The following is an 18456-nucleotide window of genomic DNA, read 5'->3' as shown; positions in this document are numbered from 1 at the left end:
CTTTAGCACATCTGCTTCCCTTCTGAAACAGCCAGACAAGAGATGTACAGAACTGCAGAACCTGTCTGTAAACACTTCCCTTAAAGCTTTCTGCAGCACTACCAGAAACATTAAGACACCAACATTACTGCTGACCTAGGGCTGATAGTGGTGCTTTTTCACTTGACTGCAAGACACAGGTAACAGCACCAAACACTCTGGGAAGTGTGTGACTGTCATGACTCACACCGGGAAAAGTTTAAGAGGCTGGCACACAGAGAGCTCAACTGCTGGTATGTCACTAACGAGCTCCTAATAAACAGTCCCTGTGTCCACACTGCTCATTAATTATCTCAGAGCAGGGATCTCTGCTCTGAGACAATACCCACGTTCGGTTTCCACAGGTGCTTCAGAGACTTGCAAGAAACTACTTCTCTGGTTATGAGCTTTTAAAAAATACAGTTGTTTTCCTGACCAGCATAGAAATGAACACAACAGATTCTTCGAGTGTGCAGCACCAGTTTTTAAAAATCTATCTCTGGGTGTTTAATCATCCTAAACGACAGATTCTGCTAAGCATGTGTTGACCTTCAGATTGCTTGACAGGAAAAAAAATCTAATTAAGCCAGCAAACAGCTGGGAAAAGCTCTCGACTCCCAAAACTTCAAGCAGCCATACAGGGAGGAATCTCCATACTTTATTGAGCCTGCCAGCTCTGCTGCCACTCTTACACCCCAGTGTGTAGGAAAACAATCTCACATCTCCTAATTACCATGTCAACTCCTACAAAAAGCATAAGCCAAATGTTTAATAGATTCTTGCTCCTTGTCAGAAACAATGTATTTCAGGGATGTCCTCTTGAAGAACAAATTGCTCCAGCACTCTAAACAGAGCAAACACAAGGAGGAGAGAAAAAAAAAAAAAAAGAAGGTAAACTAGAAATCCTTTGGATTCTGTTTTTAACAGGCAGCACACTCCATTAGAACAACTACCCTTGGTCTATCTGTTCATTCTGGCAGATGTGTTCTCTATCTCTACACTACACAGGGCTCCTCTTCCCTGTCAAAGTAGAAGCACCCTGCAAAAAAAAAAAAAAACCCAAAAAAACCAAAAAAAAAAAAAAAAAAAAAAAAAAAACAACAAAAAAAAAAACACACAAAAAAAAAACCAACAAAAAACAAAAAAAAAAAAAACCAAAACCAAAAAAACCATAGAAATGGCTGATGATACAAAACAGCCATTTATACAAAACTATACATACAGCCATGATACAAAACTGGCCAGACATACAAGGAAGCAGTCTGAAAATTCATGGCAGTTGTTACTTAACAGATCATTACATAGTGAAGTTACAATTAGTTTTGTAGTATTACTACCAGAAGCGATACTTCAGATGACAAACTGAAAATCGTACAAGCCCAAGTTCAGAAATTATGTAATAATAAAAACCAGTACAGCTGAGTAATGTTGTGTTTTTAAAACAGTAGTATTTTCCTATTGCAGTAATGGCTGCAATGGATCAGAGTAACAATGATAATGGACTGATTTTCTCATTTTAGACCAGAATATCTGATGAAATTGGAACATGGGGGGGAAGGAGAGATAAGTGAAACCTCAAGACCTTCCTCAAACAGCTGTACCACTTACAAATGATCAAAGTTGTAAGATTTAGATGTCCTTAACAATTTTATATTAACTTCTAACTACCTAATCCCAAGACATTCTCTACAACTAATCTAAATCATTATGCTTACTCAGCAACCTCTGGACATGATAAACAGAATTCAATTCTGATTTCCTGAAGAAACCAAGCTTAGGCGACCATGCTGTTCTGTTAGTCAGTTCCTCTCCCACACTGCTCGCTCAGGGCATTTGCCAAAATGCAGACAGACAAGTTTCACTCCTTATCACAGAAAGGGTTGATGGCTTAACTCAGTTCCCCCCAGCGTCAGCTCAGCTCGGCTCAGGCTGCCTCCATCAGGTCCCTTGTGGGCCATGAGCAAAGACAAATAAGCAGAGCTTGGGTGAAAATGAGACATGGAATAATTCTGTCAGTGCTGAACAAAGGGAAGTCTACTCCACAGATGAAGGAAACGCTTGGAAAACTTGTGAAATTATACGGCATTTTCACAACTGAGGCTCAATTACAATCCTACTGTGGATTTAAGCCTAAATCTTAGAATTCAATTGATTTTGAATCACTAAATTAAAGAGTCTTTGATATTGACTTGCTCTTAATGCTGACTGCAGAGATCATGGAATTTTCTTTTCTTTTTTAAAGTAATCTCCATTAAAATTGTTCGTTTATGAAGATGAATGGTTGGTTTGCATTACAAGGAGGCAGCTTTTTCCAGCTTTCCTTCCTATGTTATGTAGTTCCTGAAAGCATTCTGACTGGGTCAAAAACTTACATATCACGTAATATAATTATCAGCATTAACATATTCTCTGGAAGGGCTCTCTTCAACAGCCATCATCCACAGATCTAAAAAACTGGCTTCATTAAAGGCTTAGGGAAGGACCATCCCCGTAACAGCTTTGCATCATTCAGCTATGATGGCCCGAAATTGAAATAAATCCTCTTTACTGAGGTGCCTTTTCTATGCCTACACTCCATAATATCTGTCACATGCAAATCTCTTTACATCATGTGAAAATTCCATATGTAAAGTCTCTAATGACCATTAGATATAGCATTTCAATGCAATTCTTTCACTGAACATTAATGCTCTTGCGAGTGCCTCCAGCCCAATTCAAGTTCCAGAAAAGTCACCAATAGAAGTCCTGGTGGGAAGGGACACGTGTCCAGCTCTGCTTCTCGCAGGAGGACCTGACACTACACCACGTGTCCAGGAGCGTCATCCACACGTTCCTGGAGCTCTGGCAGACTTGGTGCCACAACCACTTCCCTGGGGAGCCTGTTCCAGTGCCTGGCCACGCTCTGGGGGAAGAGCCTTTCACCAATGTCCAACCTGAACTTCCCTGATAGCTTCACTCCATTTCCTCGTCTCCTAAACATAGATCTGAACACTTACATGTACCCAGACTACGTTTTGCTGAAATGCTTAGGGGATTCTCTTGTTAACTGGTTAAAAAATCAAAGCTGGAATCCCCTCTGCCTCCTTAAAACATGTGGCTGAAGAGTAATTCCCATCAACAGGGCTACCATATAAATTTATGCTTGTGGTTGCTCAGTGACTGCCAAAGTTCTCTCAATTCAGGGTGAACTGACCCCAAACCAACACCAGTCAGGGTGTTGTACTCAGCAGTTCTCACCAGCTCAATCCTTCCTACCACAAATCATGTTAGCAGATTTTAAAAGTTTCCTAAATACTTATGTAATGCCACTGTGGGTTTTTCCTTGTGTTTCCTAGGTGTCCCTGAAAGGAGAGCCTGTCCTTGCCACCAGCCTGATACCAACTCAGCTTCTGTAACAGTATTGACTTTTCAGGACTAACTGAAGGGCAAATAAATGAATTTTTTTTTTTTTGCCACCCAAATCAGTTGAACTCTCTCCAAGCAGATCTACTTTGACACAGTTACTCCAAGAAGAGATACAGTGTAGAACTCCTAACTTTTCAGTAATATTTTCAGTGAATAAGGACTCCCACGTATGGCTTAGTTCTCCAAGCTTTTTTTTTTTTTACGTGACCTCCATGTTTAAACTATAATTTTTTTTAGATGAGAAATTCTGTATTTTAGTATTTTGTAAACCATTTTAATGAAATACCAATTCTATTCTGAGATGTAGGCAAGAAAACACAGGGCTCCACAGGAGCTGGAAAGCCTTTTTAAAGGTTGTACAGAATGACTTGAGATGCCCGTGGACAAATAATTTTTTCCTTTCCTTAGGTTTGTCCAGTCAGCAAGGAGAGATTCCCTGACCATTCATCCCATTAAGGATATATAAAATATCACCAAATGAAATGTAACATACTACTAACAAATGCTATCAGCTATTACCATCTGGATATTGTAAATATTTTATCTATTTTAAAGCAACAAAATTGAGTGTTGATCTCTCTTAAATAAATGAGATCGACACTCAGGATCAGGACTTCACTTTGGGATACCTAAAGCACTGACACTAAAATTTGTTAGAATTTAGTATTTTTGAGAGAAATGGCCACAACCTCAAACAAGACAGAAATACAAGTTAATAAAAACACCTTTTCTTGGGGAAAGCTTTGCTTACAATGCAGAAACAAGAAGAACTTCACAAAAAAGGCATGAAGGTCTTGGGAAAACGATTCACTAAAAAAATTAAGACTTCCGTGTTTCATGGAATAATACTTATACCAGCAACAAAAGTTTCAATTTCTAGTATTTCCACAGATGTTTAGGAAAGACCAAAGGTCAAAGATTAGTATTTTGATTCAGAAGATTTACAGCTGTACTGCTTGCTTCCCATTTAGAATTAGATCTCTTCTGCCACAATTGCAAATTTACACCCTTGTAATCCAAAGGACTGTTTTTAATTTTAGTTTCATTATTATGATGTAGCTATAATGGCCATGAGAGAACAACCACACAAGAAGCTACAGGACCTACAATTAAACCCAAACAAAATTCTAAGTTGGCATGGAAAATAAACAGGCCTAGATCAGAAAATCTCCTGGTTGCCCGCCTAGACTTTGTCATTACTTTCTCTCGTTACAGATCCATGCTATTCCGCTCTGAACCCTGGATGAACTGAACACTCGTCACTCTCCCACCACTCTGCTGCCCTTCTGTGCTTTGTGCTGACTCCTACACTTAACTGGGAACCCTCCGTGCACCTCGAGCATCAGCAGAACCGGGACACGCTTTTCCTGCTCCGCTGTTTGGTGTTTTTGTGTTCAAGACACTTCAAACATGACACGGTGGGCGCAGTCTCCCACCACGACTCTCCTCCACCATTACCCTAACGCACAGCTCCGTGACCATTCCACACTGGGACTATTCATGGCTCCGGTGCGATTCTCCCCGGTGCCGGGGGCACCTCAGCGCGGACTGCCCGGTGCTGCGGCTCCCCAAGGGGCTGCCAGGGAGGGCACCGGGAGCTCCTGCCTCCGTTTGCCGGTGCCCGGAACGCCGGGCGGCCCCGCGAGTGCTCCCGCAGCTTCGCCCCGTCCGCAGGCCGCTGTCAGCCGCACCCGAGCCCGGCCCCGCTCCCGCACCAGGCCCGGGCCCTGCTCCCGCTCCTGGGCCCGGGCCTGGCTTCCCGCTCCCGCACCCGCTGCCCGGCCCTGCTCCCGCCGTCATTTCGGAGCCGCCACCAAATGGCTGCCCGGGTCCCCGGGCCGGCCCCGCGGCCTGGCGGGGCCCGCCGGGCGCCGACACCCCCGCGGTCCCCGACGGGCCGCACTGGACGGGCTCAGCCCGACGCCGCTCCCGCCCGGCTCCCGCGGCGCCGGGAGGCAGAGGAAGGACCGGGGGTGGGGGTGATGAGGTGAGGGGGAGCGGGGCGGGGGGGGGGGGCCGGCCGGGCGGGGCCCCGGCGGGTCAGCGCGTCCCCCGCGGCGGCCGCCCCCGCCCAGCTCGGTCCGAGCCGCGCGGTGCGGTCCGTACCTGCTGGGCGGGGGCGGCGGCCGGAGCGCGGTCGGGCGGTGCCGGCCTCACGCGCCATGGGGCGGGCGCGCGGCCCGGCGGAGGCAGCGGCGGGAGCCCCGGCGGCGCCGCCTCATCGCGCTGACAGCGGCCCCGCCGCCACGCCCCGCGACGCCGCTCTCTCTCTCTCGCGAGACCCGCGCGCCGCACGTGACCGCGCGCAGGGAGGGAGGGAGGGAGGGGGAGTTACCATAGAGACGGCGGTGCGGATGCGCCCGCCGCACGGGCCCCGCCGCCAGGGGCAAGCGGGGGGGTCATCGAGACGGCGTGACAGAGCGGCGGGCGGCGCCGCCAGCGCCCCCTTGCGGCGCCCCTCGGGAGGAGCCGCCTCAGCGGTTCCGCGGTGCGCAACGTTCGCCTCTGGCGTCGATTACTTATTGTCCTTTTAAAAATTAATCGGGAACTCTCGCCGCTAGTGTCGGTTATTAATTGTCGTTCTAAATTGCAATTGATTACTTAATTATTGCCGGCGCTGAGGAGGAAAAGGGGATTGGCGGCGCCCTCTGGCCCACGTCGGTTGTCCCCGAGCCGCCTCAGGCCGGCGGGGCCCCGTGAGGTGTGGGGAGCTCTGGCGCTGCTGCCCCAGCACGGCAGCCCCCGCGGCAACACCCGGGAGCTGCAGCTGCTTCTCCGGTCACGCAGAGATAACACAGCCTTAGCCAAGGTCGCGGCGGTGCAGAGCTGTGACTGCTGAGGGGGAAGAATTCATGGCACAAGTGGGTCAGACAGACCCCTCTGAAGGACAGAAAAACGCGTTACTAAATGACCGCCACTGGAACACCGTGTTTTGTTTACTACATATTGTTTACTCAACACAGCAAGCCAAAATACTGTTAAGGTATGCACAGCATTATTAATTGCGATCAGAAAAAACAAGGTGTATTTCTGACACAACGCTTTGTTTGCATTTCATTTATTGTGTTGTGACAGGGCATGGTTACATGTACAGACAGGGGAGAGGAAACTCCTCTAACGTGAACATGTGCACAAGACCAGGGTTTGTCCACAAAGCTTACTGAGACACTGCAGCCACTGAACAGAACATGCTGGTGGCCCCTCACACAACACAGCTCCCTCTCATGTTTACATGCACGGCCGAAATAACTTGGAACCTGCTCCCACAGAAGATACACTTCAAAAGATCAGGTTGTGTTTCCCCTCTGGCACACAGGGAAGTGCTCATGAAGGAAATAACCCACCTGTAACAAGTAACAGGATAAAATAAGCCTGTAACAAGTAGTAACAGGAACGTGCACGGTGGACATTGTACACAGCCCAACCCCTCACGCAGCTGATCAATAAAACCCCAAACAGGCTGGGGCACTCACAGACACAGGGAAGGAAAGTGAACTGACATTAAAAACTATTGTCTTAGATTTTAGAGCCAGCCAGATTCTGAAGCATTTGGGCCAGACTTCTGGACTCGGAGCAAGAACTTGGAACAGCACTTCTGAAACTTGAAGGAAAGCGTGATACAGACAGGAGTTAAGAACTACTGCTTTTTGCTAGTTTTAAGTACCATTATCTCATATTAAGAACTGAAATGACTCTTTATTCATATTACATTAAGTGGAAGAAACGGGTACCAGCCAGAGACACAGGCTGCATCACAGGGCGCGCGATGCTCGTGATGAAACTAAAATGACCTTTGACAAAGCACAAACACACTTCTGCAAACACACATCATCACTGTGTTACCGTGTCACAGAATCAGGGTATGAGACCTCTATGTCTAAGCCATTGCTAGTCAGACAGAAATGCCAGGTTTTCAAAATTAGCATTGAAACTGTGATTACCCAACAGCACACAGCTGAATTTCACACAAGTGCATATAGCTAATATCTGTAAAAAAATGAAGGCAGATGTTATGATGCAACAAACAGGACTAAACTTATCAAATACAGGTGCAAAACATTGGTATGACAGAAAAAAAACCCCCACTATTAGAAGAAAGAAGTTTATAAAAATTCAGAACTTGATAAAACTAAAAGCAAGTCCTTTCCATGGGACTGTCCAGTTACAAATAAACTGCAAGGCAATACTGTTTGTTTTTTTTTCTCTTTTACAAATTCTCTATTTGCAAGAAACAAACTGAAAGGTTCCTTGATTAGTTTTTGTTTGTTGTGTGTCTTTAAATGTCACAGACTTGAGTATGAAAACACACCTTCTTTCTGGAAGATCTAGCAAAGTTTGGGCAAGGAAGGAGATGATTTCACCATGAACGATCCAGGAACTGGACGGGAACAACTGACTCGTTGAATAAACACAAACACCCCCTTCCCTCAGCTGTTGTCACCAACACCATAGCTCAGGCTTCAGCTTATTGCAGTATCAGTAATAGTCTGAAAGTCAGCAGTGCCTGCCCTTGAAACAAGGAATATAAAACATCATCGGGGAACCAGGATATGCTCAGTATAGTAGAAGAGAAGCATGAAATAATTTCCCGTATTTTGCAGTTTACTTTCAACTAGGAAACACCTTTTTTCACGGACAGCAATAGCAACCTTAACGGAGCGGGCAGGTTTCCTGCTCCAAGGCCTGTCTTGGATCACCAGTCACTGTTTGTGCTTCTCTCCTTTACACGGGGATCTGGAACTGGAATTGCATGTAGAATTTCACTAGCCAGGAGATTTTTGTGGAGTCTGACTCCACAATTGCCCAGCTATCAATCATAGTCTATTTTAACTTTTGTAATAGTGTTCAGGTTTGGCTTTTCGCTGCTGCTCCTTCCATGAACAGAAGTCAAGTGCTTCTTAAGAGCAGACTTGTGTTTAAAGTCCATGTCGCAGCAGTGGCACTTGTAGGGTCTGTCCCCGCTGTGGATGTTGAGATGATCCTGGAGCGTGCTCTTGGCCGTGAAGGTCTTCAAGCACACCATGCACTGGAAGGGCCGGATCCCCATGTGCCCCCGGATGTGCCTGTTGAGATTCTTTTTTTGCGTAAATGTTTTGCCACATTGCAAGCACAGGAAGAGTTTGTGCATTTTCAGATGTCTGAGATAGTTCTCGAGGTGCAGAAAGCCCCTCGGACACTTTGGACACTGGTGCCGCCATGAGCTGCCAGAATCCTCCAGGCTCTGGAACCCATTCACCCCACTAGAAGTTCCTTCTGGATTATCACCAACAAAAGCCTGAAAGTGATTTCCTGACATTTCTGTATTCCTGCTTTCAACTGTAGAGTTTATCAAGGAGTGCTGGGTTTCTGGGAAATATAAATTTGTTTTAGAGGAAGTGCAAGGCTGAGGAAAATGATCATTTTCTACATTCGCCACACTCATGGAATCCATTCTGAAGATACAGATTTCATCATCCTTATACCCGATTTCCACTGTTGATATTTCTGGGGATTTTGTGTCCTTCCTTTCCGACACCAAGCTCTGCGCTGCAGGGTGTGGGCCATCCCCATCGCCATCCCCATCCTCCTGTTTCACGGGGTATTCTTCATTCTCTGGGCTGTCTTCAGAGATCTCGATTATTTCACAATCTTTATCTAAAACCTCATCCCCCCCGCTCCTTAGTTCAGCATCCGAGGAGTGGCACCCCTCAGCAGCCTGGGTACCGCTCTCCATGGAAGCGTCGATCTCCAAGTACTTGGACAAAGCCTCGGTGCACTTCTCCACAATGTGAACCATCTGCAGGTAACTCGCGGCCGTCAGGTACTTGAGCAGCTCCTTTTTCTTAACTTCCAGCGCGCCCGTGTAGCAGGACAGCAGCAGCTTCCTGCCCACCTCGGCGCTCTGCAGGATGGTGATCCGCACCTGCCTGGACTGGTTGAGCAGGAACTGATCCCGCATGAAGGTGGAGCAGGCGGCGAAGATCACCTTGTGCCCCTGGAACTCGGTGTCGTTGATGTAGATGGACACGTCGCAGAAGAGGTTCTGCTGCCGCAGGAGGTTCATCTTTTGCAGCACGGCATCGCCCTGCTGCTCGAACTGGAAGTGCAGCACCTCCGAGTCCGCCGCCATGGCGGGACCCGCGGGCACCGCCGGAGCGTCTCGCCGGGCGCAGCCCACCCCCGCCTCCGGCAGGACCCGCTGTCCCGGTGCTCCCGGGCCGCCTGCCGCCGGCCGCGATCCCGCTCCGCTCCCCGGCCGCTCCCCGCAGCCGGTGCCGCTCCGCCGCCGGTGCCGCAGCGCCCCGGAACAGCTTCCCCGCCCGCCCCTTCCGCCCGCCCGCCCCCGGTGCGCCGTGACCGCGGTGGAAATGAGAGGCGGCGGCAGACAGAGTTAGCAGCACGTTTATTAGAAGACTTGGCACTGCTACAGCGGCTGCCGCTGGGGGAAACCGCACCGGCGCCGGGGCGCGCCTCGCCCACCGTTCGGTAGAGGTAGCGACGTGTCCGCCCCCGTAAGGCATCCCGGGGAGCGGCTACCGGGGCTCCTCCTCGCCATCAGCCGGGACGCGCCGGGGGAACGGCGAAGAGCCGCCCCGAACGCCGCCGGGACGAGCTGCTGGCTTCTTCACGGCCACGGGACATCGCCCGGCAGCCGCTGACCCGCCTGCTTTGGTTATCACACGTAGTGTAAGACTTTTGCCCAGTCAGTGAAGAGGTAGCTAATGCTCAGTCCATCGATTATACAATCTCAAAGGAAAGGCGTCTGTCCTGCCTTCTCACCCCTTACCAAGTCTGGAGGCACCACTATGTCCCCCTCTTTGTTTATAAAAATTAACATTTAACGTGACTTTAGAGTTTTCTCAACAGTTTCAGTTTGCATCACATTTTGATTCTCCCTCCTCACTTTTACTCCTCCTCCCAAGTGACTCCAAAACTATAATCAGTCCCACACAGTTTCTACGTTATTTCAACAAAAGTTCAGCGGCAGCTAAATTTTGCCAAAAAGCTAGGGGAGAGAAAGACTGACACTTCAAATTCATCAGTTACTAACTTGCAAAACATGTCTTCTAAAAGAAAAATAAATTAAGGAAAGACTCATCCCTGATCTACGCAGGAGGCTGTGCAGTTGCAGCATGTGCTGCAGGAACACATGCCACACAAGCTACCATCACTCAGAGAAGTGGTGAGCCCAAACCTCTGGCAAACCTAAATTCTAAAAATTCCTTCTTCTATATAATATAAATAAATAAAATGCCAACTTAAAAAAAAAATTCCTAATATACTGAGGAGTTATTAAAATACTTTTGTAATAGACTTCAGTTATTTTTAGGATATGCAGGAAGTTGTACAGCACATTAAGTTGTGAGACTATCCACTTACCAGCAAATGGTATTCTACACAGTAACACACAGATTATGATAACTGCCATAGTCCTCATCTGAATATGCAGCATCAGTAGCAACAACCAACGGATCTAATCTTTCACTACTCGGGACATTGCAATGAAGACAACATTTTACATACATGGACAATTAAGTTCACCTTATTCTATAATTGAGCTGCCTCTGCATATTCCATTTATCATAATTCTCACTCCATTTTAATCTGTAATTCAGAGAAGCAGCATTAGCCAGATTTTGCTTTTCTATTACCTCTTCTATACTCTTCACTTGTCTTTCCATATAGGGGCAAATCCTAGATGAACTCTACCACCAGTGCACTTTGCATCGGCGTATTGCCCTCAGAGCTCCAGTGTTTCTGGAGTCACGCAGCCATCTCCTGCATAAATCTTTTGGTCTGCACCCTTTTGCCAGGCCAAAAGCAGACATTAGTAAAAGTCACTTTTCATCCAACAGATGTGTCCATTTTCAGTGAAGAAAGTCTTCTGCATTTCTGCTTTTTCCTATTTATTTATGCTGTGCTCTTGCCAAACGACCACAGCAGCCTTTAACTGAGCAGCCCAGCAGTCTTGGCCTTCTCAGACGTCCAAATCACCACAGCACAGGGTGGACTGAACACCTATGCATCTTGACCAAATGATTTCTTTTGTTTCTTAGGAAACCCCTTGTCTCTTCATATCAGCTTCAAGTCACCCACAGCTACTTCAACAAGCTGTATTCTCCTTATAGTAACATTACAGCTTCATAACTTCACAAAAACCAGAACTTTCCAGATAGACAAGACTTTCAATACTGTCCATTTTGCTGCCATGTTTTCTAGCATTTGTGCAGTTTTATTCCTTTCTGTGGCAGAAGACCTTTTTTGTATCCATATTCATATTGCCTTGGATTGTTCACTAGTACCTTACAGCACGTTGACCTGGCTCTGCAAGCTCTCATTCTCCACGTCTGTCTTCATTTTGACATAGCACTATAACTTATTTCCATTTAGTGAATAATACATTATCAAAATGTTTGAACAATACAGAAGATTTTGCCTGAAGACAGAATGCAAGCGTCAGATGCAACTGTCACAGTCAAATTTAGTTCAAAACAACTCTGAAAGTGGGTGGCTTCAAGAGGAAAAACAGTTCTTCCCATGCAAACCTATCTTCTACCCCAGCAACCTGAACAATAATTTAAAAAGTTTCAAATAGTTAGACTTTAGGCCTAAATATATTTGCTACAACTTGAAAGATGAATGCCCTGATGTAATTTCCTTTGCTTACTTCATAGCTGTCCATGTAAGAGTTCGTGTAACAGTCAAGTGCAGTAGTTCAAGAACTCAATTGCAAAAACTGATTCACAGAATCACCTTCTTTTTCTACTTCAAAGTATGTGGATTTCTGAAAACGTTCTGCAACATTAACGAGTTTTAACGTCCATCAGTGTAATGTCTGCGTAAGGAAATCCTGACTTCTACACACACAGAACTGAAGAGCAAGACCAACTTTTGATAATGACATACACAACACTTTTTGCTCTAACACACCTTTGGTCATACCTGTTTAGCATTTTTAACCATACAGTAGCAGCCTTTCACCCCCACCCCTCATTCAAACACACCAACAGTACTACGTTTAGGTAGGAAGCATAATCTCAGCCTCATGGCAAACCTTGTGGAAAAGAGCTGCACTGGAAGAAATCCTTATTTCAAACACAAACAGCAGTTCTCTGCCGAGGATCAGCCATTTGATTATTAGTCTATGCTACACTTCAGTACTAACAGTGCTGTTCTACTGGGAATGGTGTGCCTCAGATAAATTAAGCTTCTTTCAGCCTGACTGGGATGCGGATAATTCCACAGCACTTTTGAGAAGCAGTGTGGTATAATCCCAGAATCCAAATTAACATGCCATTCCCGCTACATTTGATGTTTAAGGCGGTATACAAGAGGTATTGCTGAGTACAGTCAATAGCTGATCTATTAACCTATAGAAATTGTGCTACCTATATCTCATCCTAGGATCTGTAAAACACTAATGGTCACTTCAAAAAATTAAGGAAATCAAAAAACTTTATGTTAAGTTCTTATAGCAGGTATTTTTGTTTAAAGTTAAGTGACAAGTGGCCCTTATTAGACATCAAGGAGAGACGTACAAGAACTAAGGGGGGGAAAAAGCAAAAAAAAAAAATAAAATCATGGAGTTGTTACACATTGCAGCTTTAAAAAGATTCTTTTCACAGTGTCAAAAAGCAGTATTTCTCCACTCCAGCTTTGCTCTAAACCCAACAGCTGTTGTGGTTTGTGATGCAAAACTTACGGAAGATGGAGGATAACTCTTAGCTTTGAAGTGTTTAGCTTGTCTCAGTACATGCACTGGTAAGTGCCCTTTAAAAATCCCAGGTATGCCAGCGTAAGAACAGGTCACATTTGCACTCCAGGCACCAGCCTCTCACATTCCAGAGCTGCAATTTATCCTCAGTTTGAACAGCTCTATGCAATGATCAGCTAACCCTGCCAAATCATTTAGGGTTTCATCTTTTCATAATGCATGTTGAGGTTAAAAACCCTGAGAGTTTTTAAGAGAGCATTGATTGGCAGCAGAAGGTTCTTGAAATAGGTTTAGAAAGGGCAAAAAAGTGACACAAAAATACTTCATTTCAACTGCAGGAGTTTAGGGGTAAGATCAGAGAAAGGTAATTTTAAGAGGTAAGTTTAAATTTGAGTATATGGAGTGTTTTCAGTTATCCAGTGCTTTTTAAAAAAAATATCGGGTTATCTCACACACTTGTCCTCTTTGCTTTCCTCCATCTGCCCAGACACAGAGAGGCCTCTAACTGCACAGCAGATGGTTTACTTGCAGCCCACAGCAACAGTCTTTCAAAAGGTGTTAGTCTTGAGTCTCCTAATCAGAGAGAAATGAAACAATTAACCCCTTAATCCACAGTAGAGACATAGAAACCTGAAGGAGGATTGCTATTCACAGAAAATATCAAGTAAGACTAAGAGCGATGGCTGAAGACCTGCCAGGTTTTGCAATCCAACCATCTGTAGCCTTGCAGGGCACGCCACTAGTTTAGGGAAGAAGCCAAACCAACGGTTTGCTCCTCTCAGTCACGATCCCTACACAGGGCGAGTTTTAATTGCTTAATTGACGCAGGTACTATCGTTTCTTAAACCGAGCACAGCCTGAGGCAGCTTCCCTGCATCCAGTACCTGGCTGGCATCAGCCTGCTGACAGACCTTACTGTCTGTAGCAGCGCTACATGTGAATGAATCGAAGTCCACCGTTATGTCTTGCACGTTTCTTTCATTGGCATTGTCAAAGCTATTTTTACCGTGCAGCTGTTTAAGGTGTTTCCTCAGAACGGGCTTATGCGCAAAGACCATGTCACAGTAGTTACACTTGTGGGGCTTGTCCCCACTGTGCAGGTTGAGGTGGTCCTGTAAGGAACATTTCTGAGAGAACGTTTTCCCACAGATCTTACACTGGAATGGTTTGATGCCTGCGTGCACTCTCATGTGCCGGTGGAGATTGCCCTTCTGAGTGAACGTCTTGCCACAGAGCAGACACATAAATAGTTTATGCATCTTTAAGTGGTTAGCATAGTTTTCCAGATGCCGAAATACTCTTGTGCACTTTGGGCACTGATGGTGCCACTGGAGGCCTTTGTCTATCCCTCGGTTGTTAGGCCCAAACATATCTTTAGAGGCCAGAATGATGTTATCGCTGCCGGCATATGAAAGGGCATAGTTGTGGAGGTGGTTTTGCTCTATCTCACTTGCTCTGTTCTCAACAGTGGAGTTGATAAGAAAGTGTTGAGGCTCTGAGGAATGCAGTGCAGTTTGTTCAGAAGAAATAAACTGATTCTGATCCTTCTTATTCCTAACTTCTGTTACCTCCCCGATGGACTCCACCTTGATGATCTGAATATCACTATCCTCCATGTCCATGCTGTCTTCTGAAGGCTGAATACAAGGCGAGTCTTGCTGCAGAGAGTCATCGTCTCCCTGATGTTCCTTCAGCTCAGAAGAGTCGCTTTGCTGTTCGCACTCTTTGCTCTCCAGCGGTTGCTTGGGTTTGATGAACTTCCACAGGGCCTGAGTGCACCGTTCCACGATGTGGCTCATCTGCAGAAAGCTCGCAGCAGTCAGGTAGTTCACCAGCTCCATTTCAGGGAACTCCAGAGTGCCACTGTAGCAGGAGAGAAGCAGCTGTCTCCCCACTTCTGAACTCTGCAGGATGGAGATTTTTACATCTCTGGAGTCATTCAGCAAGAACTGATCTCTTAAAAAAGGAGAGCCAGCAGCAAAGACAATTTTATGCCCGTGAACTTCAACATCATCTATATGGACCACGACATCACAAAACTTGTTTTCTTCCCTCAGTTTGTTCATTTTCTGTAACATTGAATCTCCATAGTTGTCAAACTTGAAATGAAGAATATCTGATCTTTCTGACATTTTGGCACACCTAAGGAAAAGCAGCAGAGAAAAAAACAAACAATGAGTACTTTTTGTTTTCTAAAAGGTAGGTTAGAAAGATTTAAAGTAATAATATACAAAGTGTGTGTTTATCAGCCGTTATATTTTTTATCCTAGGTACACACTGAAGTCCATTGCAAGTAAGACCAAATTCAAGTTTACATCTCACATTACAATAACTTTTACCTTTTTTTTAACTTAATGAAGCCTGAATATTAAGTAGAGGTGCTATGACAAAAATTCTCCTGAAGCAATATCCCAAAGAGTTAGGGTGTAAAGGGAAACTGTATTTTAAGCAAGCTTTGCGTTTTGCAGCACTGGGTTTATCACATTAGACTGTCTTTCAAGTTCTTCTGCAGGAGTTGGTTTGTTGTGTGTTGTTTTGGCTTTTCCTAAGATTACAGAAAAAGTCTTCACAATGGCTTCTGCTAGGCTCCCTGTTTTGAATACCTGGGAAATAAAGTAAGCCTTGTGTTTAGTCTTGTTCTTTGGAAGATCACTTCTCTAGGAAGTTTGTTCTTGTTTTGATAGGACTTGGAATGAAGAACAGTGGATCTTCCATAAACCAAGTACTGTTATTTTGTCTTTCAACAGTTGCTTTAAGAATTTATAAGACTACATTGATTCTGGACGAAACACTGCTCACACAATCCTGCCAAAGCACTAGGATTGCAGGAAGTGAAGAAATAACAGGAGACTAAATGATGCAAGATTTGGTTAGATAAAATTACAAAACAAAGCAAAACTTACACCTCCCAATTATTACAAACACCACATAAAGCTCAGAAGGAAGCTTTGAAGTTTACAGATAAAAGCAGATACTGCTCTCTTGGGGCATGAAGTGTCAGCTGGGTGTACACACAGGAATGGCATTGTGCCCACACAAGACAAGTATTCAAAGAATGTTTTTTGAAAGCATCTGTCAATAATCAGGGCTTTTTTCAGTTTGCAGCTCACACAGCATTTGGAGACACAACCTCCTCATTGATCACACCCATCAAGCATATCTTCCAGTGTATGGCATGCAAAAATTAGGGAAGGATTTCAGAAGACTTAAAAAACCGGGGACAGTTTGGAAGCAGGGGGGGGCATCGTTCTGCAGTACAACTGGTTCTGCTGAATCTGCAGAACCCAGTCTCTCAGTCACCTTCAGCGCTGCCTGACTGACCCTGTTTCTAGGGCTGAAAGTGTAATTTTAAGAGGCAACAGCCTTTGGCAAATATAAACGACAGGAACAGATCATCCTGATATATCTTCAGTGAATTTTAGGCATTATCAAACTGGTTCTTTATGTGTTTTCTCTGGACAAGGATGAGGGAAGTTCAGTTGTGAGTCTGTTTTTTCCACCTTGGAAATGTATACAGTATGAATGCAGTTAAAGCACCCATGCTAAAGTTACACTGTGCTGTTAACCACAGCTATTCCAGCCATTCAGCCTGTCTCTGGCAGACTACAAAAGCCACATCGTGAGAAACTGTATATCGAAAAGTTGTGACTTGCCTTGGCACGCGTTCAGTTTCTACTAGTACCGATCCCCAGGAGAAAAGAGCACTAAATGAATCCCAAACCCGCTATCTCGGCAGGGTGGCAGACCAAGGCAAGCTCCCGTCGGACGCGCAGGGCTCCCCGCTGGAAGCACGTGCTTCCTCGGCCTTTACCGACCGCGGATCGCCCCGGCCCCTCACATCTACTTCCCGGGCTCCGGGAAAAGAACGTTCCAGCACAGCTCAGCCGGGAGCCCGCGCAGCATCCCAAAACAATGTAAACGCAATGCCCTTTGCGAGAGCGGGGGAAGCCGCTGTCCGCGCCAGGCCCGGCCCCGCGGGATGGACGGAGGGAGAGAAGGAGCAGGTACCTGTAGCGTCGGGCCGCGTCCCCGCGCTGGCACCCGCGGCCGCTCCTGCCTCCGGCTACGGACCTAGAGAGGGGAGGAGACCCGCCGTGAGCCGCCGCCCCGGCGCCGGGCCGGGCCCGGCCGCCCGCCGCGCCCCCCGGGCGGCCCCGCGCCCCGCCGCGCCCCCGGCCGGGCCGGGCCGCCCTCCGAGCGCGGCCCGCGGGGGCAGCGGGAGCCGCGGGCCGCTCCGCGCCGCGCTCCGGGGCCGCCGCCCGCGCCCCGCCGGCCCGCCGGGACCTACAGGCGCCACCGCAGCCCAGCACCGCGACTCGGAACCGCATTGTCCGCCCGCCGGAAGAGCCGCGCCCGGAAGGACCGGCGGGGCCGCCCCTCCGCCGGTCACGTGGGGCGGCGGCGGCCCAGGCCCGGCACCGGGAGCGGCGGCGGCGGCGGCGGCCGGGGTAGGTGCGGTTGGCGCTGCCGCGGGGGCGCGTCCGCCCCGTCCCCGCTGCGCTCCGGCGGCGCTGCCCCGCCGCCGCTCCCTGCCGGTGTGCGGGAGCTGGGGGCCGTCCTGCGATCCGCTACCGCCGGGTCCCTCCCTCGTCCCCGGGGCCGTGTCTCCCACCCGGCGCGGTGCCTCCCCGTCCCCTCTGCCCGCAAGGGCCGCGGCCTCGGCGGCAGCGGGGCCGTGAGGCCGCCCCAGGTCCCGCAGGGCCGGGCCGAGTCGTGGGGCGGGCGAGGGGCGCCGGGCCGGGCCCGTCCTCCCCAGGTGCGGGTGTAGGGGACAGGGACGACCCGCCTCGAACCGCGCCAGTGTCCCCGGGACCCCGCCGAGCCCGTCCCGGCGCCGCCGGCTTTCCCCCCGCGTCCCATCCCGGGCGGCGCGGCACTGACGCGGAGGGACCGGCCGGCCACCCGCTTTCCCTCTCCGTGTCGCGGGGTTGTTGCCTGTCGCTTCCAGGTGGATCCTAAAATGTGGCGTTTCCTTGCGCGCAGGCATCTTTATTTGGTTCGTGTACCGTAACTTCGATGTTTTTTTGCGGGTTTTATTCTTCTTGTTGTCAAGGAAGCGTTTCTTTCAGTTAAAATGTCCCTAGTAGATAATTTTTAAGGATTGGTTGTGTCAGTTAGGAGTGAAAACTTAAGTATAAACGGATTGTGCAAAGTTGGTTTAAAAACGCTTATCAGCAAAAATTAAGTGAAAATCGAACTGCTGGAAGTAAAGCTGGTGATTTATCTCTGTGTAGATTTGCCTGATCATTTTGGGGGAGTGGAGGAAAAGTAGAAAAAGTATTCAGGAGAGGTTTGGAGAGAAGGACAAACTCATGTGAGAGGTTTGCAGAGGAAAAAGA

At 47.6% G+C, this 18456-nt stretch overlaps 4 protein-coding genes across 15 annotated transcripts in view; 1 reads left to right on the top strand and 3 right to left on the bottom strand.

Moving 5' to 3' along the window:
• RC3H2 (ring finger and CCCH-type domains 2) overlaps positions 1-5601 on the bottom strand; it is a 31244-nt gene extending 25643 nt beyond the window's left edge. For 4 of the 10 annotated variants that reach the window (XM_053996130.1, XM_053996131.1, XM_053996129.1 and 1 more), the window contains exon 1: positions 4740-5084. The gene's annotated coding sequence lies outside the window, so the exon portion shown is untranslated. Of the gene's footprint in view, positions 1-4739; positions 5086-5529 lie in introns of those variants that run through there. The other 6 variants (XM_053996124.1, XM_053996128.1, XM_053996126.1 and 3 more) reach the window with 5 other exon arrangements.
• Positions 5602-5861: 260 nt separating this feature from the next.
• ZBTB6 (zinc finger and BTB domain containing 6) lies at positions 5862-9716 on the bottom strand. The gene has a single exon (XM_053996345.1). The coding sequence runs from the start codon at positions 9530-9532 to the stop codon at positions 8234-8236; it is 1299 nt and encodes a 432-aa protein (XP_053852320.1). The 5' UTR covers positions 9533-9716; the 3' UTR covers positions 5862-8233.
• Positions 9717-9790: 74 nt separating this feature from the next.
• Positions 9791-17198, bottom strand: ZBTB26 (zinc finger and BTB domain containing 26). Its single transcript, XM_053996344.1, has 2 exons — positions 17126-17198; positions 9791-15259 (listed from the first exon to the last, which is right to left on the bottom strand). The coding sequence occupies exon 2, from the start codon at positions 15247-15249 to the stop codon at positions 13933-13935; it is 1317 nt and encodes a 438-aa protein (XP_053852319.1). The 5' UTR covers positions 15250-15259; positions 17126-17198; the 3' UTR covers positions 9791-13932.
• A 289-nt stretch (positions 17199-17487) lies between these two features.
• Positions 17488-18456, top strand: part of RABGAP1 (RAB GTPase activating protein 1) — a 62115-nt gene continuing 61146 nt past the window's right edge. Inside the window, exon 1 of one of the 3 annotated variants that reach the window (XM_053996076.1) lies at positions 17488-17565. The gene's annotated coding sequence lies outside the window, so the exon portion shown is untranslated. Of the gene's footprint in view, positions 17566-17947; positions 18114-18456 lie in introns of those variants that run through there. The other 2 variants (XM_053996075.1, XM_053996074.1) reach the window with 2 other exon arrangements.

This window comes from Vidua macroura, chromosome 21, assembly GCF_024509145.1.
Source record: "Vidua macroura isolate BioBank_ID:100142 chromosome 21, ASM2450914v1, whole genome shotgun sequence".
NCBI classification, from domain to species: Eukaryota; Metazoa; Chordata; class Aves; order Passeriformes; family Viduidae; genus Vidua; species Vidua macroura.
Note: the sequence above shows the minus strand (reverse complement) of the source record. Positions and strands in the feature narration are given on the sequence as shown.